This window comes from Myxocyprinus asiaticus, chromosome 3 (genome assembly GCF_019703515.2).
Source record: "Myxocyprinus asiaticus isolate MX2 ecotype Aquarium Trade chromosome 3, UBuf_Myxa_2, whole genome shotgun sequence".
In the NCBI taxonomy this organism is placed as follows: Eukaryota; Metazoa; Chordata; class Actinopteri; order Cypriniformes; family Catostomidae; genus Myxocyprinus; species Myxocyprinus asiaticus.
In genome coordinates, this window is record NC_059346.1 from 65,095,219 (window position 1) to 65,122,027 (window position 26,809).

At 43.5% G+C, this 26,809-nt stretch overlaps 1 protein-coding gene across 3 annotated transcripts; it reads right to left on the reverse strand.

The window, feature by feature from the left end:
* Window positions 1-10,159: 10,159 nt before the first annotated feature.
* On the reverse strand, window positions 10,160-26,163 carry LOC127426422 (adenylate kinase isoenzyme 1-like). 3 transcript variants are annotated; one of them, XM_051673214.1, is made up of 7 exons: window positions 26,032-26,163; window positions 16,824-16,856; window positions 15,592-15,627; window positions 15,246-15,409; window positions 10,639-10,755; window positions 10,334-10,525; window positions 10,160-10,246 (listed from the first exon to the last, which is right to left on the reverse strand). In XM_051673214.1, the coding sequence occupies exons 2-7, from the start codon at window positions 16,828-16,830 to the stop codon at window positions 10,178-10,180; spliced, it is 585 nt and encodes a 194-aa protein (XP_051529174.1). In that variant the 5' UTR covers window positions 16,831-16,856; window positions 26,032-26,163; the 3' UTR covers window positions 10,160-10,177. The 3 variants fall into 3 exon arrangements, with proteins under 3 accessions (XP_051529174.1, XP_051529182.1, XP_051529189.1); XM_051673222.1 differs by lacking the exon at window positions 26,032-26,163 and adding an exon at window positions 21,602-21,698; XM_051673229.1 differs by lacking the exon at window positions 26,032-26,163 and adding an exon at window positions 17,496-17,561.
* Window positions 26,164-26,809: the final 646 nt, after the last annotated feature.

Below are 26,809 nucleotides of genomic sequence, written 5' to 3' on the forward strand. Positions count from 1 at the left end.
AAAACAATACATAAAAAGGCTCCAACGATACATAAATAATTTTGTATATGTTTGCAGTCTTATGATGAACATAATCTTTTTTTTTTTTTTTTTTTTTGGTCTTAAACTTGCAGTATAAGCATGTAACGCTGGTTCTGTTTGCTCTATCTCCCTGCATATTTTTTTTTTTTTTCATTCCACTAGATGGCAGCAAGGAAAAAAAATAACGTCTCGGTTACTGTCGTAACCTCCTTTCCCTGATGGAGGGAACGAGACATTATGTCGATGTAGTGACACTAGGGGTTGCCCTTGGGAACCCCAAACACCTCAGATCTTTGAGAAAAGGCCAATGAGAATTGGCGAGTGGAATTTGCATGCCACTTCCCCGGACATACGGGTATAAAAGGAGCTGGCTCGCTACCACTCATTCAGGTTTTGTGCTGAGGAGCCGAGCCACTTCAGCGGGTAGTACAGCGTTGTGGCAGGGGGGACACAACGTCTCTTTCCCTCCATCAGGGAATGGAGATTATGACAGTTACCGAGACGTTCCCCTATCTGTCACTCACTCGACGTTGTGTCAATGTAGTGACACTAGGGGTCCCTATACGAAACGCCACAACTAGCTGAACCGTGTTACGTGGACTGCCGTGCAGGTGCAAGCAAGCTGCTGCTGTGCCAGCCGCGGCCTTTTCTCTCTATGTTTTCTCTCCACAGAGTATTCAGTTATTCGGCTGGGGCCATTTTAATGCTCAATATATGCACCGGGGAAGGTGTTCTTTTCCTATCCTATTCTTTCAGGGGAAAAAGACCCCGTGGAGACCACATCCTGCCCGGAGGGGAGGTAACACGTGGCAAGCACGTCATGTGGGCTCAGAGCACACATGGAAGAGGCACGGTGGTAGGTCCTGCCTGAAAGGGGAGGAGCTCTACTAATACGGCGACCGGGACAGAGAGGGCTCTGTCGAAGGGAGACACAGGTCTGCCAACAGGGAGACCGTACTGCGGAAAATACATCACAGGGGGTTACCGGAGTAACCGGCACCTGTGGAGCACCTACCTCAGTAAGGGCATATTAGCACATGTACTGGTTCCGGCTGTGAATTCCTCCACTGAATTCGCAAGCCACAGGGCTAGGGAGGAAGGACATCCAGGGTTCACGGGTTCGTGAACTCACATGGGAAAAGAAGCGCGCATCTTCACCTCTTTGAAGGGGAAAGGCGCTATACACAATCAATACACCTGGCCAGCTGTCCATATTCCCGAACTTACCTGTTCGTACCTGACAGAACACAGGACGGACCCGGCTTAACCTGGAGATTATAAAATCTCGCAAAGGTATTGGGTGTCACCCAACCCACTGCCCTGCAGATGTCTGCTAGAGAGGTGCCATGGGCCAGTGCCCACGAGGATGCCAGACTCTTTGTGGAGTGTGCTCGTATTCCCAAAGGGGCGGGCACAGCCTGGGCCTGGTATGCCATAGTGATGGCATCCACGATCTAGTGGGCAAGCCTCTGTTTGGAGACAGCGTTCCCTTTCCACTGTCCGCCAAAGCAGACAAAGAGCTGCTCAGAGCGTCTAAAGCTCTGCGTGCGACCCAAGTAGATGTGCAAAGTACGCGCCGGACACAGCAACGACAGGGCTGGGTCTGCCTCTTCCTGGGGCAGCACTTGCAGGTTCACCATCTGATCCCTGAAGGGGGTTGTGGGAACCTTGGGCACATAGCCCGGCCGGGGTCTCTGGATTACGTGAGAGTCACCCGGACCGAACTTCAGGCAGGTATCGCTGACAGAGAACGCTTGCAGGTCCCCGACCCTCTTGATGGAGGTGAGCGCAATCAGAAGGGCTGTCTTCAAGGAGAGGGCTTTCAACTCGGCTGACTCTAGTGGCTCAAAGGGGGCTCCACGAAGGCCCAGGAGGACCATGGAGAGATCCCATGAGGGGAACAGGCGTGGCCTAGGAGGATTCAGCCTCCGGGCGCCTCTCAGGAACCTGATGATCAGGTTGTGCTTCTCTAAAGACTTACCGTCCACTGTATCATGGTGTGCTGCTATGGCAGCCACATACACTTTCAAGGTGGAGGGGAACAGCCATTCCTCCAGCCTCTCCTGCAAGAAGGAAAGCACAGACCCGACTGAGCATCTCTGAGGGTCTTCAGCTCGGGAAGTACACCAATTCATGAACCGATGCCACTTCAAGGTATAAAGCTGCCTCGTGGAGGGAGCTCTGGCCTGAGTGATCGTGTCTACCACTGCTGGTGGTAGGCCACTTAGGTCTTCCATGTCCCATCCAAGGGCCAGACGTGGGGGTTCCAGAGGTCTGGGCACAGGTGCCAGATGGTGCCCCGTCCCTGAGAAAGAAGGTCCTTCCTTAGGGGAATTCGCCAGGGAGGGGCTGTCGCGAGGAGCATGAGGTCTAAGAACCAAGTCTGGGTGGGCCAATACGGGGCCACGAGGGTGACCTGCTCCTAGTCCTCCCTGACCTTGCACAGGGTCTGTGCAAGTAGGCTCACTGGGGGAACGCATACTTGCGCAGCCCCTGGGGCCAGCTGTGTGCCAGCACATCAGGGCCAAGGGGGGCCCCTGTCGGAGAATACCAGAGCAGGTAGTGGGAGGTTTCTCAGGAGGCAAATAGGTCTACTTGTGCTTTGCCGAACCGACTCCAAATCAGCTGGACCACCTGTGGGTGGAGTCTCCACTCTCCCCTGAGCATCACCTGCTGCGACAGTGCGTCCACTGTGGCGTTGAGGTTGCCCGGGATGTGAGTGGCCCGCAGCGACCTCAGTCACCGCTGACTCCATAGGAGGAAATGGCGGGCGAGTTGCGACATGCGACGTGAGCATGATCTGCCTTGGTGATATATATATACGCTACTGTCGCTGTGTTGTCCATCCGGACCAACACATGCTTGCCCCGGATCAACGGCAAAAGCCTCTGCAGGGTGAGCAATACTGCCAGCAACTCGAGGCAGTTGATGTGCCAACACAGTCGCGGTCCTGTCCAGGAGCCAGCAGCTGCGTGCCCATTGCACACAGCTCCCCAGCCTCGCTTGGAGGTGTCTGTTGTAATTACGACGTGCCTGGAAACTTGCTGTAGGGGAACTCCTGCCCTGATGCCCTGAACTGATGTGTGCCACGGTGCCATGCCCATCTCGGGACTCGAGTCTGAAGCCAGTGCTGAAGCAGTCTCATATGCATCAACCCTAGTGGCGTGACCGGAGCGAGGATGCCATATGCCCCAGGAGCCTCTGAAAGTGTTTCAGTGGAACCGCTGTTCTCTGCTTGAATGACTTCAGGCAGTTCAGTACTGACTGTGTGTGCTCCCTCGCTCGTGTGTCCTACTGAGTCTAACTCCATGCCGAGAAAAGAGATTCTCTGAACTGGGGAGAGCTTGCTCTTTTCCCAGTTGACCCGAAGCCCTAGCCAGCTGAGGCGCCTGAGTACGAGGTCCCTGTGTGCGCATAGCAACTCTCGAGAGTGAGCTAGAATCAGCCAGTTGTCGAGGTAGTTGAGTATGTGGACACCCACTTCCCTTAACAGGGCAAGAGCTGCCTCTGCGACTTTTGTGAAGATTTGAGGGGACAGGGACAGGCCGAAGGGGAGGACCTTGTACCTACCTTGTAGCCTCGTTTCGTCTCGAACTCATGGCTGCACTGAGGGGACCCTCGAAGCACTTACCTTGATCCATGTACCCGGCGTCGGGGGGGGGTCGGCAACGGGGGAGGAGGGACTTTTTGACCGTCCTCGTAGTCCATCACAACCACCTGGCCATGAGTGGGGGGCCCGCGTTCGTGGCGTCTAAGTCTAAGTCACAGGTGCTCAGTGCCCGGTTGCCGTGATAATGGCGGTCGTAAATGCTGGCTATGTAACCCAGGGAGTGAGGAAACTGCTCTTTTGAGAATGTGGGTACCGCAGCCCGTTCGGGGTGTGGCGAACATAAAAGAAAAGGAAACCAAGGATTTACCTCCTGAATGGTCTGAATACCAGCTCCAGGTTTGCAGCAGACATCTCGCTCCCTGGGTAGTCCATCTCAGGGGGGATTATGAGCCTTCCGGTTCCTCGTGCCGGCCCGTGAGGCGGGGGGCGTCAGCTTCCTGCAGGGGGCTCTATGCTGGGGCCGAGAACTGGGCTCGGGCTGAGGCGGAGCTGCCTGGGCTTTTGCAACCACAGGGGGATGTCCACGGCGAGCAGACAGGATACGGGATCTTGAGGCACGCCGGGGCAAGATGTGTTGTATAGCCTCTGTCTGCTTCCTCACCGCCGAGAACTGTCGCCGAATAGTCCGATCTGGGAGATGGGGCGTTGAGAATGCGAACCTTGTCCGCGTCCCTCATCTCAACCAGCTTCAGCCACAGGTGGGTGGACATCACCTGCCTGAGTGCTCGTGCCGTGACCTTCGTCGCCGAGCGCAGCTCCTGCATCACATCGGGATCAGGACTACCCACGTGCAGTTCCTTTAGTGCCTTGGCCTGGTGTACTTGCAGGAGGGCCATGGCATGCAGGGCAGAGGCAGCCTGACCAGCGGCACTGTAGGCTTTGGCCATCAGAGACGACATCGTCCTACAGGCCTTGGAAGGGAGTGCCGGGCGATCCTGCCAGGTGGCTGCGCTTTGCGGGCACAGGTGCACTACAACCACCTTATCCACCTGATGGACATCCGTATACCCGTGGGCCACCCCGCCGTCAAGGGTAGTGAGAGCAGACGAGCTGGGAGGTCGGTTTCGGGCAGAAAAAGTTGCCCTCCACGACCTTGTCAGCTCGTCGTGCACTTCCGAGAAGAAAGGGACCGGGGGGGTAGTTTGGCTGTGAGCGGCGCCCCGAACCCAGGAACCAATCATCTAGCCGCGAGTACTCAGGGGAAGGTGGAAGGTTCCACTCCAACCCGACACACGCGGCGGCCCAAGCAAGCATGGCGGTCATCTCGCCGTCAGCCTCAGACTGGGCGGGCTGACCCGAAGGTGGCAGCCCAGTCGAGTCCTCGGCATCTGACATCGCCAGTACGCTCTCCGATGCAGCGATCGAGCACTCATCCCGCTCCAGAGCTCCGAAAGGGACACTAAGCTGGCCCTGGGGTGAGCTGGTCTCCTCTCGGAACTCGCCGGGGGCAAATGAGCATGCTGGGGAATGGGATGTCCGCAGGGATTTACCTGGCAGAGCCGCACCCATTGAAGATGTGTCTTTAAAAAGATGTTCAACGTCAATGTGTGTGCTCTAATAGAGAAAATATACTCTTTAGCAGGAATATACACTCTTTTAGTGCTGTCGAAGCGCCCAGGGACGAAATCTGCACTCGTCGTGCAGAAGGAGAGAAAGCCGCTGGAAATGCGCCGTATATCCAATAGCATACGCTTCTTAAGAGGTGAATGGAACAGCAGTAGTATTCAGCTTGCTGATAGTACAACCACTCGGCTCCGAAGAAAAAATCTGAATGAGTGGTTGTGAGCCAGCTCCTTTTATGCCCGTATGTCAGGGGGTGTGGTATGCAAATTCCACTCGCCATTTCCCATTGGCCTTTTTTCAAAAAGCAGAGGTGTTTGGGGCTCCCAAGGGTGACCCCTAGTGTCACTACATCGACACAACATCGAGTGAGTGACAGAAGGGGAACACTTTCCATCACAATATACAGATCTGGAAGGTAAGTGGCACTCTAATGCAAAAAAGCACCCAGACCATAGACATCCAGTCAGTTTTGGATTGCATGCATATCTCAGCCTATGAATGGTCTAGAAGCTCAGTCTAGGGGTCATTGTAAAGCCTTGCCTCAGCTTTGCGATGATATAACTCAGCAAAAAAACAAATGTCCCTTTTTCAGGACACTGTATTTTAAAGATAATTTTATAAAAATCCAAATGACTTTACAGATCTTTATTGTAAAGGGTTTAAACAATATTTTCCATGTTTGTTCAATGAACCATAAACAATTAATGAACATGCACCTGTGGAACAGTCGTTAAGACACTAACAGCTTACAAACGGTAGGTAATTAAGGTCACAGATATAAAAACTTAGGACACTAAAGAGACCTTTCTACTGACTCTGAAAAATACCAAAAGAAAGATGCCCAGGGTCCCTGCTCATCTGCGTGAATGTGCCTTAGGCATGCTGCATGGAGGCATGAGGACTGCAGATGTGGCAAGGGCAATAAATTGCAATGTCTGTACTGTGACACCTAAGACAGCACTACAGAGAGACAGGAAGGACAGCTGATCATCCTCGCAGTGGCAGACCACGTGTAACAACACCTGCACAGGATCGGTACATCCGAATATCACACCTGCAGGACAGGTACAGGATGGCAACAACAACTGCCTGAGTTACACCAGGAATGCACAATCCCTCCATCAGTGCTCAGACTGTCCGCAATAGGCTGAGAGAGGCTGGACTGAGGGCTTGTAGGCCTGTTGTAAGGCAGGTCCTTACCAGACATCACCGGCAACAATGCACAAACCCACCTTCGCTGGACCAGACAGGACTGGCAAATAGTGCTCTTCACTGACAAGTCGTGGTTTTGTCTCACCAGGGGTGATGGTCAGACTCGTGGTTATCATCGAAGGAATGAGCGTTACACCGAGGCCTGTACTCTGGAGCGGGATTGATTTGGAGGTGGAGGGTCCGTCATGGTCTGGGGTGGTGTGTCACAGCATCATCGGACTGAGCTTGTTGTCATTGCCGGCAATCTCAACGCTGTGCATTACAGGGAAGACATCCTTCTCCCTCATGTGGTAACCTTCCTGCAGGCTCATCCTGACATGACCCTCCAGCATGACAATGCCACCAGCCATACTGCTCGTTCTGTGCGTGATTTCCTGCAAGACAGGAATGTCAGTGTTCTGCCATGGCTAGCGAAGAGCCCAGATCTCAATCCCATTGAGCACGTCTGGGACCTGTTGGATCGGAGGGTGAGAGCTAGGGCCATTTCCCCCAGAAATGTCCGGGAACTTGCAAGTGCCTTGGTGGAAGAGTGGGGTAACATCTCACAGCAAGAACTAGCAAATCTGGTGCAGTCCATGAGGAGGAGATGCACTGCAGTACTTAATGCAGCTGGTGGCCACACCAGATACTGACTGTTACTTATGATTTTGAAAGCACGGATCTCTTTCCAATGAGAGACGAGGGACTGCTGCATTATCTGCCTTACGGAAACTTAGATGTCTGCTGAGATTCCAGATTCAGCTATTGAACCCGTGGGGTTCTCCGTGCACCGAGCGGACAGAGCGAAAGACCTCACAGGTAAAAGCAGAGGTGGTGGTGAATGTTTTATGATCAACAAATCCTGGTGTGATCAGAAGAATGTAGATTCTATCAAGTCTTTCTGCTCTCCTGATCTGGAATTTCTCATGCTTCTGTGTCGACCATTCTGGCTACCGAGGGAATTCACAGCGGTCATTATCACTGCTGTGCCGGGCACTCAAGGAACTGTATGGGATTATAAGCAAGCAGAAAACCGTGCACCCTGAGGCCACATTCATTGTGACCGGGGACTTTAATAAAGCCAGTTTCAAATCAGTCGCACCAAAATACCACCAACGCATTCGTTTTAACACACGAGGGGACTGGGTTTTGGACCATTGCTACTCTCCCTTCTGGGACGGCTACAAATCCCTCCCCCGCCCACCATTTGGCAAATTGGACCACTCTTCCATTCTGTTTCTGCCCGCTTACAGGCAGAAACTGAAACAGGAAGCACCCACCCTCAGAACGATCCAGTGCTGGTCAGACCAATCAGACTCTACGCTAAAAGACTGTTTTGATCACGTGGACTGGGAAATGTTCCGGTCCGCCTCTGATGACGACAACGAGCTTTACGCTGATAGCGTAACGTGTTTCATCAGAAAGTGCATTGAGGACGTCGTTCCGACCAGAACAATATGGATCTACCCGAACCAGAAACCTTGGATTAATAGCAATGTTCACGCGGCACTTGATGCACGGACCTCCGCTTTTAATTCTGGGAATGTGGAGGAGCATAAACAAGCCAGTTATGCCCTCCGAACAGCAAAACGCCAGTACAGGAACAAGATTGAATGAGCCTACAGATATGGCAGGGAATTAATATCATCACGGACTTTAAAGGGAATAAAAACTCCACCAAGAACACCGCTGCCTCTCTCCCGGATGAGCTAAATACTTTTTATGCTCGTTTCGAGGGAAATAACACCGCCCTCGCGTAGAGAGCTCTCACAGCCGAAGCTACAGAGGTTAGTTCACTCTCCATCTCTGTAGCGGATGTAACCCGATCCTTCCGACGGGTGAATATCCGCAAAGCCGCGGGTCCAGACGGCATTCCGGACCGCGTCATCAGAGCATGCGCGAACCAACTGACTGGTGTTTTTACGGACATTTTCAACCTTTCCCTCTCTTTCTCTGTAGTCCCCACATGCTTTAAAATGTCCACCATTGTGCCTGTTCTAAAGCAATCCAAAATCACTTGCTTATATGACTGGCGTCCTGTTGCTCTGACCCCCATCATCAGCAAATGCTTTGAGAGACTAATCAGAGATTACATCTGCTCTGTGCTGCCTCCATCACTAGACCCATTGCAGTTTGCTAACCGCAACAACCATTCCACTGATGATGCCATTGCATCTACAATACACACTGCTCACTCCCACCTGGAAAAAAGAACACTTATGTGAGAATGCTGTTTGTAGACTACAGCTCAGCATTCAACACCATAGTGCCCTCCAAGCTTGATGAGAAACTCCAGGCTCTGGGCTTAAACAGCTCGCTGTGCAGCTGGATCCTGGACTTCCTGTCAAGCAGATGCCAGGTGGTTAGAATGGGCAGCAACATCTCCTCATCACTGACCTTCAACACTGAAGCCACGCAGGGCTGTGTTCTCAGCCCACTCCTGTATTCCCTGTATACACATGACTGTGTGGCAACACATAGCTCCAATGCCATCATTAAGTTTGCTGATGATATGATGGTGGTAGGTCTGATCACTGACAATGATGAAACAGCCTACAGAGAGGAGGTGCACACTCTGACACACTGGTGTCAGGAGCACAACCTCTCCCTCAATGTCAGTAAGACAAAGGAGCTTGTGGTGGACTTCAGGAGAGGAGATAGAGAACACAGTCCCATCACCATCAATGGAGCACCAGTGGAGAGAGTCAGCAGCTTCAAGTTCCTGGGTGTCCACATCACTGAGGAACTCACATGGTCCATCCACACTGAAGCCATTGTGAAGAAGGCTCATCAGCGCCTCTTCTTCCTGAGACGGCTGAGGAAGTTTGGAATGAACCGCCACATCCTCACACGGTTCTACACCTGCACTGTAGACAGCATCCTGACTGGCTGCATCTCTGCCTGGTATGGCAATAGCACCGCCCACAACCGCAAAGCACTGCAAAGGGTGGTGCGAACTGCCAGACACATCATCGGAGGTGAGCTTCCCTCCCTCCAGGACATATATACCAGGCAGTGTGTGAAAAAAGCTCGGAGGATCATCAGAGACTCCAGCCACCCAGGCCATGGGCTGTTCTCACTGCTATCATCAGGCAGGCAGTATCGCAGCATCAGGACCCGCACCAGCCGACTTCATGATAGCTTCTTCCCCCAAGCAATCAGACTTTTGAACTCTTGATCTCCCATGATCAAAATACATCAACACTGCACTTTATTACTCTTACTCTTATATTTCACACCGGACTGTCATAAATTATATTATTATTATTATATTATATACTCTCTTAACAACACACTGGCAACTTACTATCAACCGACAGCCTGAATGTCAATACAGTACAATACAACCTACTGTATATTTTATATATACTATATATACTTTTTTATTGTATAATGTGTATTCTATATTGTGCATTCTATGAAAACTTCACCTTGCCTATTAAATGGTACCACACATGAGTGACTTATGCATCTGGGACTTTTACAATTTAAGCAAAAAGCATATCGCACGCTTCTGGCTCCGCCCACAGTACCCACTGGTGGGTCCATACCGTTTAAGGGTTTTTTTCAGAGTAGGAAAGGAATGTTTGTCCAAAAAAGTTGAATGTTGGCTTGATGAAGACTTTCCTGCAAGTTTAAAATGGCTTTATAAAGTTGGAAGGTTATTTAATCCTTGTTAGTTTGGAAACATGAAGAGGCTGAAGAGAGATTTGTAGTTTGAAGGTTAAACATGCCTTTATGTGACTGAATGTGAAGGAAAGACCAAAACAAGAGTTTGTTGTCATGTGATTTTTACTTTAGTTCATCAATTGCTTTTTCAACAATTGCAAAAACTTCATCCACTGGCAGCTCAGAGTTTATCTAGAGGAGAGAGACAAAAGTTCAAACTAAACATTACGAAGACTGAAATCAATAGACATCTTCTATAAGCTGTATTTGTTCACTTACCTTTCTAACGATGCCGCGCTGCTCGTAGAATGTGATGACGGGCTCAGTGGCTTTATAATACAGGTCCAGGCGTTTCTTAATGGTCTCCTCATTGTCATCAGCGCGACCGCTGGTCTCACCACGCTTCATGAGTCTCTTCACCATCGTCTCAGATTTAGCGTCAATGTACAGCAACAGAGCTGGAGCTCCAATCTAATAAATATATGTTGTATGTCCTTTAGTGGATCTTGAATTTTGGCAAGCAGAACGTTAGTTTTATGAGGTTTACTCAAACTCTGTGTGCTTTAGGTATTTTGTTCCTCTACCTTCTTCTCAAACTCCTCGCCCTGTTTGACTTCACGTGGGTATCCGTCGATGAGGTAACCCTTAGAGACATCAGCTTTGGCGATCATGGCATCTTTAATCATATCAAGAACTGTGTCCTGAACAAACAACAACACTATTACAACGAACTCTCCACAAGACTGGCAAAACCGGTTTGATCTAACCTCAATGTGATCCTTGTGAATTTTTTCAGCATATTTTTAAGGAATGCTTCTGGTTCAGTAGATGTTAAGCCAGAGGCGATTTCTCAGGGCCAGCAAAACCTTCTCTGCTGGCCTAACATGCCAAATAAATAAATATTTTTTATCCTTTCATTCTCAATCACATTTTTGCCTATGTATTTTTAATTGCTTTTCACTCTTAATTAATCTACAAACAAATAGAGAAAAACAAAAAGTTTATCCAGTCAGAATTTATTCCTTGATGCTTACAAGCGAAGCGTGACAACTGTTTCACAAATTGCATGCACGAAGCAGCACGTGAGTTTGAGCTCCACACCCTCAGGCCTTCAGAATTTCCACAGAATTCTTCAACAGTGCAAATGAATGGGCAACTAAAGTCAGATTGTCAGATTCGTCAGCCAATCAGATTGATTTATTTGTTCTTGGTGGGTGTGATCTTTAGGATATGTCCCGGTCGAGGTCTTCTAGCTGGCCTTGAGTGACGCAATCACACTTTAAGTGATGTACGTAATTTGAAAGCTAAGAGCGTGAGATCTGTCTGACGATTTGGCTGTCATCACTGCTGGTATTGCCGTTGAGAAAGAGATCCTTATGGATTTAAAAACACAAGAAGTTCTGCATGACCATGTGATTGCTTAATTTATTAAACAGGAAAGGAGGACTGATTTCACTACAAGTAAACTGGTAAGTGCTTTTTGCATTGTTATAGCAACATCAGGAGTTTTCAAAGTGTAAATTAGGCTGCTTGAGCATTCAGTGTCGGATCAAGTTTTGAAAAGTAGTGCTGCATTCCATTTAACTCGGAAAGTCAGATTTTACAACTTCCTACTAGGAAAGTGCAATGGAATGCATCTTTAAGTCAGAATTACAACTTGTAGGCTCATGCAGAAATTCTCAGCTCCGATTTCGCTGAGATGCAGGTGCATGATGTCACACAAACATGTCGACACTCAGGGAGATCTACAAAGTAAGTGATAAACATTCACTTTATTAAGTAATATCGATAAATGAGTTAGTTTCCACATTACATGATATTAAAGCTTGTTTAACAAACGCCTGCACAAACAGGTGTATAAAACATTATAATCTCTTTTGATACTCGTACACCTGAAGCACAAATGCTAGCGCTGCAGCACTGTTTATCAGTTGGGTTGCTAGGAGACATCTCTAATGAAAGTCAACCCCCTGCTAAGCTAACGGGAGCGTTGCAGTTTTGTTTCCTTAAACGTCATCTTCCGAATATCGAGGAATGGAATGCATTTATGGTCGGAGATATCAAGTAAGAATATCCCACAACCAACTTGAATGGAACGCAACATTACCGTGTACCCTGACGAAATGAAATTTATTGCAAGCAACATTTAAATCGTAAATATTATTAGATCGATTTTTCCAGGTATTATAGACCTCCTTGGTAGATTCATATGAAAAATTATGATTTTTGAATGTCTGTTCGGGAGACGTTCATTTCACAAAACAGTCATGCTGCAGTTAAAATTAGGCTTGTTTGAGCATTAAGTGTCATTTCAAGTTCTGGCTTTTGTACGTGGACGTGTTTTTAAAATGTCAATGGTATTACTAGTTAGCTGCGAAATAATGTATGATGCCCAAAGGCATAGGGTGTCTTATTCATTGTGAAACTGTGTTTTCTTAATGGCATGAATCACACTGAAGGCCTAGACTTAAAATGCATGGCCCGCCACAGTGTTAAGCAGTACATAAATTACCTGTAACGTGCTATTAATTAACACAGAAGATCTTTTTGATTTAGCAGCTGGTAAAAAAAAAAATCAACAATTGGCATTTTCAGTAATGCTCTTAAAATGGAAGTTTAGAGGGTTTAAAAGCAGAAATGTGAAGCTCATATTTTTATGCTAATTCTTTCATACAATCAGTGTGTGTTATTTGAACTGTAAAGTGTAAAACTTTTTTTTTTTAACTTTTTTAGATTAATTAACTTCTAGTTATGTGTATACTGGCATAATTCCTGTGGATGCAGTTTGCTCCACGTGGGTGATTTTCTCGAAACCTGTCAAGAAAATTCATGCATTTTAACTATCTGAATATCATAATATTCAGATAATTAAAATGCATGACATTATTGAGGAGTTAAGCATTGATAAGACAATAAAAAATGGCTTTAGAATCCACTGTATTGTTAATTTGCATATTATTGAACATAAGCCAGTCATTGGCCTACAGTTCACAGCAATCCATTTTGAAATTGAATTTGTCAGTCAGTCCGAGATTTATTATAAGTGCTTGTTTAAGGACGCGTCAATGTACATTTCCGTCAGGCGGACGCTTTTGGAGCATCTCACTTTGGTTGAGTCGCAACATAAACATACTTTTTTAGGTTGCTGTGACAAGTTAAACATAGTTTAATACTTAGAAAAACACGTCTTGAGATCCCTAAATTCAGATTTGTGCTCCATTAAGCTGTGTTTGTACGCATGAACTCGTCTTCTTTTTGTGTTGTCTGCTGAAGAGTTGGTTTGTTCTCTCTGTATCCACTTTTTTCCTACGTCCCGTGACGCTTAGTGAGAAATATGGGCGTTACCTCCGTTGTCATGTTAACACAGCTGTTGTAGTGGCGTATGTCCATTCATTCTTTCGTTGTGGTGTTGGTATTTTGAGGAGAGCGTGCATGATTTCGTATGGATATACATAATCACTATACCAGTGTGTTACTGTACGATAATAAACTGCAAAAATGTCAGAAAGACAAAGAAAGCGCGAACAAAACCTGCATGCTGTTTCTCCCAGATGCAATTGAGATTTAATCTAAGCACAAACGCAACATTTCGAGCAGAATTATTGGCTGTTTTAGTGGAGTACCTGTGTTAGTTCAGCTTCAGATGTGTGTGCTTTTCATCTTGTTACCCTGCATGTTCAAATCAGACAGACACACTGAGGAAGAGCTTTGAAGTTCTCATACTTGGGTATGAAATCGCTTTTCAAGTTTTCCGATCGGACGGTTATATCCTTTTAAATCCACACGTAAGTTTAAAAAATTGTTTGGCGGGTGATTGATTGGTGAGAGATGGATCTTTGCTGCTGTCTGGGATGCATCAGGACACCGTTTTAACCTCAGATGCGATGTGGTTTTTGACTACCTCTTTATGTGTTTTTTGTGATCCAATCACAAAACATTTTGCATCCCTTTTACAACTATATTTAGCGCTGACCTTTGCGATCGGATCATCGGAAATGCGTCTTATTACCAGCTGTAAACAGGGTCTTAAAATGACTGCAGCCAGAGCTAGGGAATACTGTAGAACGGCTTCTGGCGGAAGTCCCACCCACATTCGTTTCCCCAGTAAGACCCCCCAGGATAAAGGTGGATAAGCTGCGTGTTGCCTATACAGCTGAAGTTTCACTTACTGCCCTCTGGAGAAAACAGGTGGTACTTCAAGCTTGAATTGCCCAGGAATATTCCTTATTATGGTCCGGGGGCATGATTAATTGCATTAGTTAAGTTATTTTTTATAAAATTAACCGCACTTAATTAACGCGTTAAATTGGCAGCCCTAATACAAATTGCTGATCACCATTCACTTGCATTGTATGGACTTACAGAGCTGAAATATTCTTCTAAAAATCTTCATTTTGTTCAGCAGAAGAAAGAAAGTCATACACATCTGGGATGGCAGGAGGGAGAGTAAATGAGAGAATTTTCATTTTTTGGGGTGATGCATCTGGACTTTTTACTTTTGCTCATTATTCCCATTGTTTTCAATGATGGTTATGTTAACATACTGTTATACATAGATTTTTATTTATTTTGATTAAAATCAACAAAAACGAAAGGCAGTACCAAGCGTGCTGTTATGATGTATAAATACTTTACAATTTATTTAGATTTATGTTGTGGTAATGCGAATTGTGGGGTAAAATGTGCTTAACTGTCATGAAAAATGTCCAAATGTAAGGCCCCTAAAAATAAAGTTCATATTCTATGTATATGCAAAAGATAATTTCTTATTTGTTAGAAGTTAATCCATCTAGAAAAGCTTATAAAAATGATTTAGACCCTTCGCAGTTAAAATAACACACATTTTTTGTATGGAGGTTTCCTGCTTTACATGGGCAAGACAAAGTTAGTAAGTGATATATTTTTTCATACTAGTCTCATATTAAAATGCATAATATTTTATGTACATGGTAGAATATTTGCTCTGATACTATTATTGTGGTTACACTGTGAAACAGTTAGAGTTTTGACATTTATTCTGGTGCAATGTCTAACCCCATGGACTACCATTGGAAGTGCATTACTGTAAACTTTTGTTTCTGAAAGTTTTGTCAGAATTGACTTTTATCCATTTTCTTATTTTTGATGCCTGTGGAATCCTGAGGTCATACACAGAATATAGAAGAGATGGGAAGGTTTTTTTTGTACTGACCAGAGGTACGAGTTCACCTTTCTGCATGATGGCCTGCAGCTGTTTGCCCCTGTCTGACCCGGATGCGACCTCCGCACGGAGCAGGTCACCTGACGACAGGTGAGTGTAGCCGTACTTCGCCACGATCTTCTCACACTGAGTGCCCTTGCCGGAGCCAGGGCCGCCTGACATGACCACACACATATAGCACTGCTTTGATTTGATCTCACCAAGCTATATTCATCATTTTTAAACACATTTTAGCTTTACGAAAAACAAACAAATACACGTTATACATGCAGTTTCATGTAAATGACCAAACAGTACAATCCTAAATCATATTCAAAGAATGACAGCATGAACTTACCCACAACAAAGACGATCTTAGCATCCTTAAGTTTATCTGTGGCACAGTTAAATCATTCATATTAATAAATAAATGTTATATAAATATAGGCTGTAGAGCATGGAAAGACATTTGTCTGTACATATTGATTTCTTCTGTGAGGACTCTTGACACTATGAGACTGTTGTCATTTGTGAGTATCAGTCAGTGTGTTTCTCTCAAGATATTTTACCCTGTGTGTTCCCAGCAGACACTGCTGATCTACTCAAACAGGAGCCCATCTTTAAGCACTCTCAAAATCTACCACACTCGCCTGTTTGTTTTTATTGTTTTTCTTTTTTCTTCTTCTTCTTCTTTTTTTTTTTTTCAGTTAGAGCTCAATGCTTGAGTCTCCATGGCAACTGTTGCCAACATCTCGCAATAGCTGATAGAAGAGCTTCTGTAAAACAGGTTTGATCCTGAAGTGTGTATCAAACATGATGTTAACATGAGGATATGGGCCACAAACAACACAGTACAGTATGTTTCCCTCGCTTCTTTCCCCCCATCGTCAGATCTAACTGTCAGAAATGTACAAATATAACTCTGAATCTTAAGGAGTATTATGGGTTCAACAGCATTTGTGGCATAACGTTGATTACCACAAAAAAAAAATAAAAAAAATAAAACATTTTTATTCGTCCCTCTTTTATAAAAATCTGTGTTACAGTGAGACACAATGGAAGTCAATGGGGCTAAATTTAGGAGGGTTTAAAGGCAGAAGTTTAAATGTGAAGCTTATAATTTTATAAAAGCACTTAAGTTAATTCTCCTGTTAAAACTCTGAGCTGCCACAAATGCTGTCTAATGAGTTTAACTTGAATTATTTTGTAATCTTCCTTTAATGTTGTCCTCTTGCAATACACATGACTGTCCACATGAGGTCAACAGAGACCATAAAATCATAATAAAAGAGGCATTTGTGTTTGTCATTCATTTTAATTTCATAATGCAGTAGGATCAAACATGAACTGCTTTGTGTGTGTGTGTGTGTGTGTGTGTGTGTGTGTGTGTATGTGTGTGTATAAAGGTCACTGTTGCTGTTTCTCTCTGCGGGTCACACTTGAGGAGACTCTTTGCACTGCAGTTTTAACTATCTTTACCGTTTACTTAAACCAAATCAATAAAGCTGACTCCATAAAACGGCTGTCAGTGTAAATGAGTTTCATGACCAGTCATATATGAAAACAGTGATGGACTGCAATTCTCTTTACCTGCCATGGTTGTCTGTTATGTGAGGGATTTTCCTGTGAGCAAAAGGAAAAATTATTAGTCCAGTTGAAGACTGAAAAACTGTTGTTGATTTTAAGTCCTGTAAGATACAGAATACAGTGGCCTCAAAAAGTTTTTGGACGCTGAAGTATACTTCCAAAGAAAACATCAAAGCAAAGGTCATTCATTTGAAAGAAAGATAGCACATGCACACTTTTTAGGCAAAACATTTCACAAAAAGAAGTTTGTCATTTCTAGTTTCAAATATTAACACACATGTTCAAATTATGATATGCAGTATTGTGACACTTCTCGGTTGTCTATAGTTTGGACATGTTCAAGGGTCAATGGGTTTGAAACAACCTGTGAGTAAACAAGTAATCAATGGGTGAGTAAATGACGACAGAATTTTCACTTTTGGGTGAATTAGTACTTAAATGTTCGAATACTTCTGAGGCCACTTTAAACTACTTGATACTGAAACACAAAGTCAATATAGACACATTCAAGAGGAGAAACTTTCCCCAAACTATCAGCGTTTAATTGACAGAGACCTGTAGCACTGTAACACACCTCTCTACACAAACATACATACACAGCTGCATATCACTGCTGTGTACAGCGCATTCTGCATATTTCATGTAAATTATAATGATTTGTTATTGATGGTTTACCTTCATGTCTGTCTCACCATCTTTTTGTCTTTCATTTGTGCAGTAATATTAGTTGTAAAAGAACATTTCCTGCATTTGAGCTGAGCATTTGCTGGTCATGTGACCAATAAACTTTGGACAACATTTTCATTCACAGTTAAACAGACAGTTGTCTTAAAGGGGTCATCATTTTATTCATTTACTTCCCCCTGGGGTCTACCCATAATGTTACAATTTTTGTCTAAATATTTTCAAAAAAATTATGCCCAAATGTTGTAATAATTTTTTTTCCCCACTCATTTTCAACCCTCTCAATTGCTGCTGTACCTTTAATACTTATGTGTAAGGCCCACTGTTTTTATTGGGGTGACGAGGAGAAGGCACGTGAGGACACATGGCCGGCCCTGATTCGGGCTAATCAGCCAAGAGGGGGGTAAAGACTAGTTGGAGGTGCCAGTTTGAGAGGGAGGGACACACACATGGCCGCGTTGCATGTATGTCTGTGTTTGTTTATGTTTGTTTTATGTTGAGTTTTATCATTACACTTTACGTTAACTGTTTAGCTGGTTCCTGCCTCCTCCTTGCCCACCTAACCTCGTTACATTGGTGCCGAAACCCGGGAGGGAGGAGGGATGCACTGTCGCGGAGTCCTTGCCGCTGCCATCCACCAAAGGAGCAGCCACGGCCGTCTGTCTGGGGACGGAGGGGTCGCTGCCGGCCGCCAAGAGCTGGAGGAACTGCTGCCGTCCGCCGAAGAGGGGAGGAGCGGTTCCGTCCACCAGGGGCCGGAGGACTCGCTGCCGTCCGCCGGAGGAGGAGCGAGCTGCCGTCTGCCAGAGGGCGGAGGAGCGGTTGAGAACTGGGCAACAGCGTATCCGGGAGCCGGCGAGCAATTTTTCTCTCTCTCTCCTCTCTCTCGCTCTCTGTCTCTCCGCCTCGCTCTTTCCATCTCCACTTTCCCTCCCCTCGTCTCTCCCAGGCTCCAAAAGGTGGGGAAGACCAACCGGCAGGCACGTCCAGAAGGGAGGGGAGGGGAGTGCGTCATCCCCGGCCTGAGTCGGGTGATGGAGTGTGACGAGGAGGAAGGCAGTGCCGGGCCATGAGGACACACGTTTGAAAGTCACTTCTGTCAGCTAATAAACGGTGAATGCTTCAGTGTAGGTAAAAAATAAATAAATTAAGTGTTCAATTTGGGACGATACTACACTTCAAACATTCATACACTACATGGCTGACTGCATAGTGAATATTGTAATTGCATAGTGTATAGTGCGTCCTGAATCTTGTTAAAAATAAATTCAACCGCTCATTTCTAATGTTGGGATTCTTCAGAACGATCTGCAGAGCTAACATGATCACACAGGAAATGTACATGTTGATTCCAAAAGTTTGTATCCTTCGACATCGACCAGAATCTTCCAAATTACTGAGTGTCATCCCCCATTAGACATTTTTGCATCAGTTCAAGTTTGAACATGCTTCCCTCTTATAGTGTGTTGCGTGAGCAGCCTCAGAGACACAGCTGGTCATGTGGGAACCAGGAAGTAATCACACCCATGTAAAAAATGGTTATTGTGATTCGAAAGTTGCATTTTCAATCCACTGACGGTTAGGTTTAGGGTTGGGTTTTATGGTTTATAAATTATGCATTCCTGTTGACTTTCATTTACAACTAAAAATACATCTCACTTTTGCTGCCACCCTGTGAACATTTAATCTCAACGACACTTCCAGCTTCGGCCACTGGGGGCAGGGATTCGAATTTTGGTAAGCACAGACCGATTTTAATGGGGGAAACTTTCCACCTACCGTCGCCAAATTTAAAGTGACATTAGTCAGGGAAAATGTGACCTCTTTATATGACCCCTTTTAGAGAAGACACTATGTGCAAACTGTATATATATATATATATATATATATATATATATATATATATGTATACACTTCAAACAATCATACTCATATTCCTAACGAGCATCTTGGTCTTGTTTTCCAGTAAAAATATGGACAGATGTATCTTGAATATAAGTGTATTTTGTCTTGTGGCAATGGTAGGTTTTTATAGTATTTTATGCTTAAACATTCTCTAAATTTTTTTTTACAGTTTTGATGATTAGGTACTGTACATTTATCCTGTTTTAGGGATTTTTAGATACCTTTACTGGGAAACAAGTCAAAGATACACATTAAGAAAATTATTTTTGCAGTGTAACAGCTGATTGAATATTTTGTGACCTGAATCATAAGACAGCTTAATGTTTTAGTTGTACCACTTATATTTAAATGAATTGGAGAAAACTGAATGCCCAATATGGCGGTTATAGAAAAGGAAGTTCTGCCTTACAGGTAAAACAGCCAATCACCTTATAGATACAGACATCGCTTGTCAGTCAAAGAACAATAGCTTTTTTTTGTGTGTGTGATCTGAGCTAAAGAATCACAATTTATAATATTGTTGTCAGATTTTACTGCTGATTTTGAATATGTTCTTTGATCGTAATCTTGATCAACCGTTTTGGAGATTTCAGTTTCTGTTTTTTGCCATTTAAGTAGAAAGGAGCTGTACTTTTATGCCACGTGTATCCATAGAAAATAGCTACCCGTGAGTATTCCCAAGATAGATATAAAAACACAGCTATTAACAACAATTTTGAAACCCTGCACTGTAAAAGGACTGTGCAGTCTCATCAAAGCACCCAGATAAATAGGCCAACAACACTACTCTATAGGAAATGCATTTCCAGATGAACTCTAGTAGTAACTACATGCATACATAACTAGTACAAACACACACTTTTACTGTAATAGTACAAAAACAGAACAGGAACCAGACAGCACTAGACAACTGTTGAGTGCACTTGGTTTGATGTGTAGGCAATTACTGTCTCACAGTATATACAATGTAAAGGTGATTGGAATTCAAAACTCTTTAAAAATTTCAACCACCAATAATCGCTGCAGTGGTATTTTGATCTCAAGTTGGAGTTAGTGTAACATGCAGTCACTGTATATGTGGAAATGCATGCAATTACATGTTAATAAACCACAGCATATGAAATATCCTAACCATATATTTAATAATTGCAGCTTAATATCTGTGCATAATTCTGCATTATTACATGAGTCTCTAGAATACTCGATTCTGATTGGTCACTGGCATCATCTAGTGGTCTGATATTTCTGAATTACATCCAGGGATTAAGTCATATCAGACCGATTATCCGGGTATAACGAGTCATCATTCCTACTTCTCGGATCACTGTGTGATCGCTACAAGTAAGCTAATAAAATCATTTAAATCACAAAATAACACCAACAGAACTCTGATGCAAACCTAAGGTGGAATTCAGCTGTTCAGCAATTTCTTTCTTCTCACATAATTACAGAATTTCAACGCAAATCAATATTTTATGTAAATGTATTTATTTATTTGGTTAGTAGCCGTGTAATAAGCAGGATAATGTACAGTCATCTGGTTGTTATCGCAAAATAAACCTCTTTAGGTTAATTCAAATGCTCTAATTGCTCTGACGCGATCACCCAGTCAGGGTTTATTTTGCGATAACCTGGTGACTGTACATTATCCCTTAAGTATTAAAGGAATATTCCAGGTTCAATACAAGTTGAGATCAATCGACAGCATTTGTGGCATAATGCTGATTACCACAAAACTAGTTTTGACTCGTAGCTCCTTTTCTTTTAAAAAAGAAGGTTTTTGGAAGGTTTAAAGGCAGAAATGTGATGCTTATAATTTTATAAAGCACTTACATTTATTCTTCTGTTAAAACTCTTTGTATTATTTGAGTTATAGTAATAAGTTGTTTAAATGGGTTTTTTATTTTTGCTTTTTTTAAAGAAAAGGAGAGATGACTCGAAATTCATTTTTGTGGTAATCAACATAACGCCACAAATGCTGTCGATTGAGCTCAACTTATATTGAACCCAGAATATTCCTTTAACTCAGCCTGACTTCCTATAAAAACAGCTCTGTCAGTCTGTGAGTTAGTGACACCCAGCCAACACACCCACCACAATAACTGTCATCTTCTAAAACAGAATTTATGACACCACAAAACGTCTCAAAACACTTGACTAAAATCATAGTACATTAAAAGTGTTCCTCTTACTGTTCAGTGCGCTCTGCAGTAAGTATGAAATGTTCTGTGTCTTGAACGTCTAGATGGCAAGTGTAAACACATCCCTTTTTGTAGTGACGGAACAGTTGGTCATGTGACCCTCAATGCCTTGCATATAAATGCTTTGGTTTCAAAGACTCGTCTTAATAACTGCTCTAGTGATTAACAGATTATTTGAATTCCATATGTCTAAATTAAGATTTGTTAAGAAATGCATATTGTGTTTTTTTTTTAATCTATTTCTGCTGGAGCATTTACTGTGACTTTGAGCCAGTTGCTAAGCTAAGTTCTGTTTTTTTCATATCTCATACAAGACAAAAAAAAAAAAAAAAGAGTGCCTAAGTATGGGGGAAAAATTAAGTTGTCTGTAATGTGGATAAAAAAAAGTGGTTCGTTTTTGCAGGTGTTTTTTTGTTTTGTTTTTTTGTTACAAAGCACAAGAAATATTGAATAAATAACATGGTGTGGTGCAATGATATTTGCTAGCTAATTAGCAATGTTTCGCTGACTTTCAGCTCTGTAATGTTCAACTCCAAAACATTTCAACCTGGTCTCATGGAATCACGTTACTATACAAACATTTTTGCAAAATGATTTTAAAGTGGCTCATTGCATGTATTGTGGAAGTTTCCTGGTGAAATGAACACTAGAAATGCTACAGCAACAATGACTTACCTTACGAAAATCGAGAGTTCATGGGAAATTTGTCACAAACTTGCCGCAAATTCGCCACTGATAATTTTCACATGAAAATGAGCTTTGTGGCAAACTTGCGGCAAATTGTCCATTGTTGCCAAAGGTTTGCTGGAGGTTCACCACTACCGGCGAAGAGCTGCAAACGTCTGGCAAACATTTGCAGTGAATCAAAAGCTCATTTGCATGTGAAAATAACGAGCAGCTAGTTTCAATTTTTGTAAGGGTTTCATTCACTTTCACACAAATCACGAGTAAAATGATGGATGATTAGTTAAAAAACACGTACTTTTCACACAATGCTATCTTATAACATCTAAACATTTACAATAGCGCATGACTTGTTTTAACGTTTGCATTACATAACCAATTACATTTACAAGCTTGTTCAAGAGTGGTCTAATTGTGCGGTAGCTCAACTGAAAGAGCATTGCACTTGTGATGTAAAGGACCAGTGTACGAGTCCTGAAGAGCACATCATAGAAACACCACAAAATGATGTGGTTGCCTCAGCAATTGTTTTCCAACTCACATTTGCTTTTTATGACATTATCGGTTAGGTTTAGGTTTAAGGTTTAGGGTAGGGAGGTCAGTTTTGTTGATTTAAAACTCAATACAGAAATAACCTTAACCAAAATAACTATTTGGGAGACCATTTACCTCGCTTTTAGCGCCACATAGTGGACTTTTCACCTCGGAAGTGCCACTATACATGTAATGGGCCACATTAAAAATGGCGCTACAGTCATGTAATTTTCATTAGATCTGGCTGAAACATTTTGAATGTAAGAGAGTTGAATGAGCATTGCATAAAACATGTTTTATAAGTAACATGTCATGCATTATTAATATTCATTCATTACAAGGCACTTAGCACGAGTGATACTACTAGAATTTACTCGGTAACATGCATAGGGTACAAAGTCTTACAGGCTGATTTTTATATCTCACACATGGAGTGTATTAACCATTGTGTGAAATGTGTGATACCATGATACAGTGCTGGTATCAGAATGATTACCATATTCAGGTACAGTACTGTGGTATTTACATTGTACCATGTCCATAAAGCTGTGGTAATACTCTGGTAAATTTTGGTACATTTTTGTAAGTGAAATGTCAACATAAAGTATTTTTGAAGTAGTAGAGTTTGCACACTGACATTGTTTTTCATGAATATTCATTTATATTCTCTATCTTCCAATTCAAATGACTTTTTTGTACAGAGTTTTAGTGGTCAGTGATGTTGTGTGGTTCCATATAACTCTGTCACTTGCCACACTGATCTTTTATCCAGTTGGATGTGTTCTCCGTTGGGCTGGTTTTATGAGTCTGGTGACCCCTGTGCTCACTGTAAATGTCACCCAAATGCCTGACTCAGCACTGGACACTTTAGGACTCCCCCTCTGGCCAATTATGGTGATTGTGTAGGTTTCTTTGGCATGTGGGCAGTTGTGCTTAAAGTTCACTGGTCAGTGGGCACTACAAGGGAAGCTGGTACAAAGACGTAATGTATGACGGTTGAAGGTTTGACTAACTAAAAATGTGTCAGAGTTTGATCTGCACATGAGCGCAAACACAGGTGTGGCTTACAGTCAAAAGCTCTCAGTCTCAGGAGGCATATTAGTTATTTCCACTGACATAATGGATGCATTTATGCCTTTATGGAAACCATTAGCTGAGAATCGTGACAATTTTCACTGCCTCATGTTCATTCCTGTATTATTACAGAGCAGCCTACCTAACTACAGTACATACAAGTCTATACTGTAAATAGGAAACCTGCTGGGTTTAGGTTTAGATTACTTAACGCTTGGGTAACTTTATACTTTAGGTTTAGGTTACTAGATAGCGTAATGCTGCAGAGTTTTATCTCTATTTCCAGGACAAGAAGTCACAAATGCAACTTGAGGTGCTCAGATCTGTTAGTAACATTTTCTATTAAAAGCTCTTCTAAATATGACCCCAGTACAGTCAGCAGACAGGTGGGTGGATTTCCCATCACCATAAGTCCCACCCCAAGTCTCTATGACATTCTGATCCAGAGATATGATCACTATTTTCACTTTTTAATGAGCGTGTTTAAACAGTGTTCCTTTATTGGTGTTATAACATAAACAGCAAGAATAAACTGGTCGTCATGGGTAGATTTTTGCCCATTACGCCGATTTCGGGTGGCATGTAAACACCTTTCCCGGTGTTCTCACTGGCTTATCCAATGTGCGCATGTGTTGAGTGCATGTCTCTTCACGGTTTGACATAAAAAGCAGAGAATAATGCGATTATTTAAACACAGTTTTCTTGCTTTGTCAGATTTTTAAATAAGCTGATTTTTGGGAGTAACCAGCATATTGGTGTGCATGTAAACGTGCTCAATGTTAAGTCTCTGGAATTTTTTGGCTCTTTATTTGCCAACCGGGCAAACTGGGCACACCTGATAGCTTGTAAAAGTCATAGAAACCATTTTCTCCATAAACCACATGATTTGAGTCATCACTCATGTCCGTAGCACAGTTGATGCGGGACGAATTAGATGGTGAAATTTGTACCGAAAAAGAAGAATTGCATTAGGGATTTTGAAAACTGGGTCATTTTATGAGACTGGGTCGGTTTAATCTCCAAAGAATCATATATCAACTCAAAACCCTACACAGCAATGTAAGAAGAGGTTCTTTGCTAAACCTGAAGAACCACTGAAGAACCTTTATTTGTAAGAGTGTAGGATGCCAGTAAGTGTCTCCAAATTGGGTTACGATTTGACTTAATGACATAATCCGGCATAGACCTTTTGCTGAAATTTTATCCGAAATTGGTGCATCTGTTTAAGAACCTTGCACACTTCTCTCTTTCTCACACAGTTGCTGGTTCCTGGAGGGTGACATAGATAAGCAGGGAAACCTCAATAATGTCCCAGTGGTAGATACATGACCCCCACCCCCGCCATGACAGTCATGTGGCGACACTAAAAAAAGACCAAGCTCCTTTGCAGCTGTCCACTGCTGAGCACTAGAGAGAACTCACTTCAAAGTGTTCTTTATATTCCCAGAACCTGAAAAGCCAAGCAACCACTTTGAAACTGCAGGGCATTACAGCATTTCTGCTGTTGCTATAGTGACGGTATCCCATTTAAAGGCTGCTGTAGCTTTAAGAGAGGCGAGATGCTCTGTTTGACGTAAATGAGAGCGTGATGGCTGTGTTTACAATGGAGAACACACTACTGATTCCATCGATGTGTTTATTCCTGTTCTGAGTGGACAGGAAGTGAATTCAGCTCAATCAATAGAATAAACACGTTAATGCATGCCAGCTTGGGGTTCATTGAGTGCTACACAACATTCTCCTGATAAAACACAATGCTGCTGGTCTGTAGGTGACTGGAATAATAAAATATAATGTTCATGTCATCATTATGACATGAAGTCGTATGCATTAGCAGAACTAGATGCATGTCATTTCGGCAAGATTTTTGCATCAACACAGCTTTATTTTTTCCAGTTGACCTTGCAGCTGTCAAAACACTGAATAGACCTTTTTGTATTCTAATTCTCATGCAACAAGGTACTTTCCCAGTGTCTTACAGTCCAGCCCCCTTTCGCCTGATAAACTACTGCAGCCTGCAAACAACAAGACTTTAAAGAGCTTAACTGCCTGGCTCACACACACAGTCATACAATAAGCTCATTTCCGTGCTGTATAATGGGTCTTCCTCTCCAGGCGTCTGTACTGACCTGTCTTTCTCTCTCTGTGTGTCTGTCTCTCTGGTTGAGGGAGTCCAGTGAAGGCGAGTGTTCGGCTTCTGCCTGTGTGTGAATGACCCACTGTACGGCGGCCCTCCCTCTGCCCGCTGCAGCTTTATATAGAGCACTGACAGCTCTGACGCACAGAACGCTGGGAAGACTCAGGACTGGGGTGTGGGGGGAGTGAAGGAATTTAATGTCAGATGCGCGGGATGAGAGCTGCAGCACAAACGTGTATACTGTCTGATGATTGGCTGTTGTTTGCGTTTGCGAGCAGAATTGTGTGTGTTAATGATAGGAGAGTTAATGAGACAACATAATTAAAGACATAGAGAGAGAGAGAGAGAGAGAGAGAGAGAGAGAGAGAGAGAGTGTGTGTGTGTGTGTGTGTGTGTGTGTATGTGTGTGTGTGAGAGAGAGAGAGAGAGAGAGAGAGAGATTATTGTATGTTGCAATCATCCATGGACTGTGAAGTAATGTTTTTTGAAAACTGTTGATTACCTGTCCACACCTGACTGCACACATCAGCTCCTTAAACTACAAATTCTGAGAGTTTCTATGGATCTGCCTCATATGAAAAGCATTTCTTTCTGACATTGAAATGCATGTATTTTGTACTTTGTACATCCAAGGTTTTGAATGTATTATGTCCTAAAACCAGTCTGATATCATATTATGCGGTTTATTACACATATTGCGCTAGTTCTGTGATGAAATGTCTACTGTGTGCTGCAAAAACTGAGGTAAATGTTTACCCAAACAGATGAGG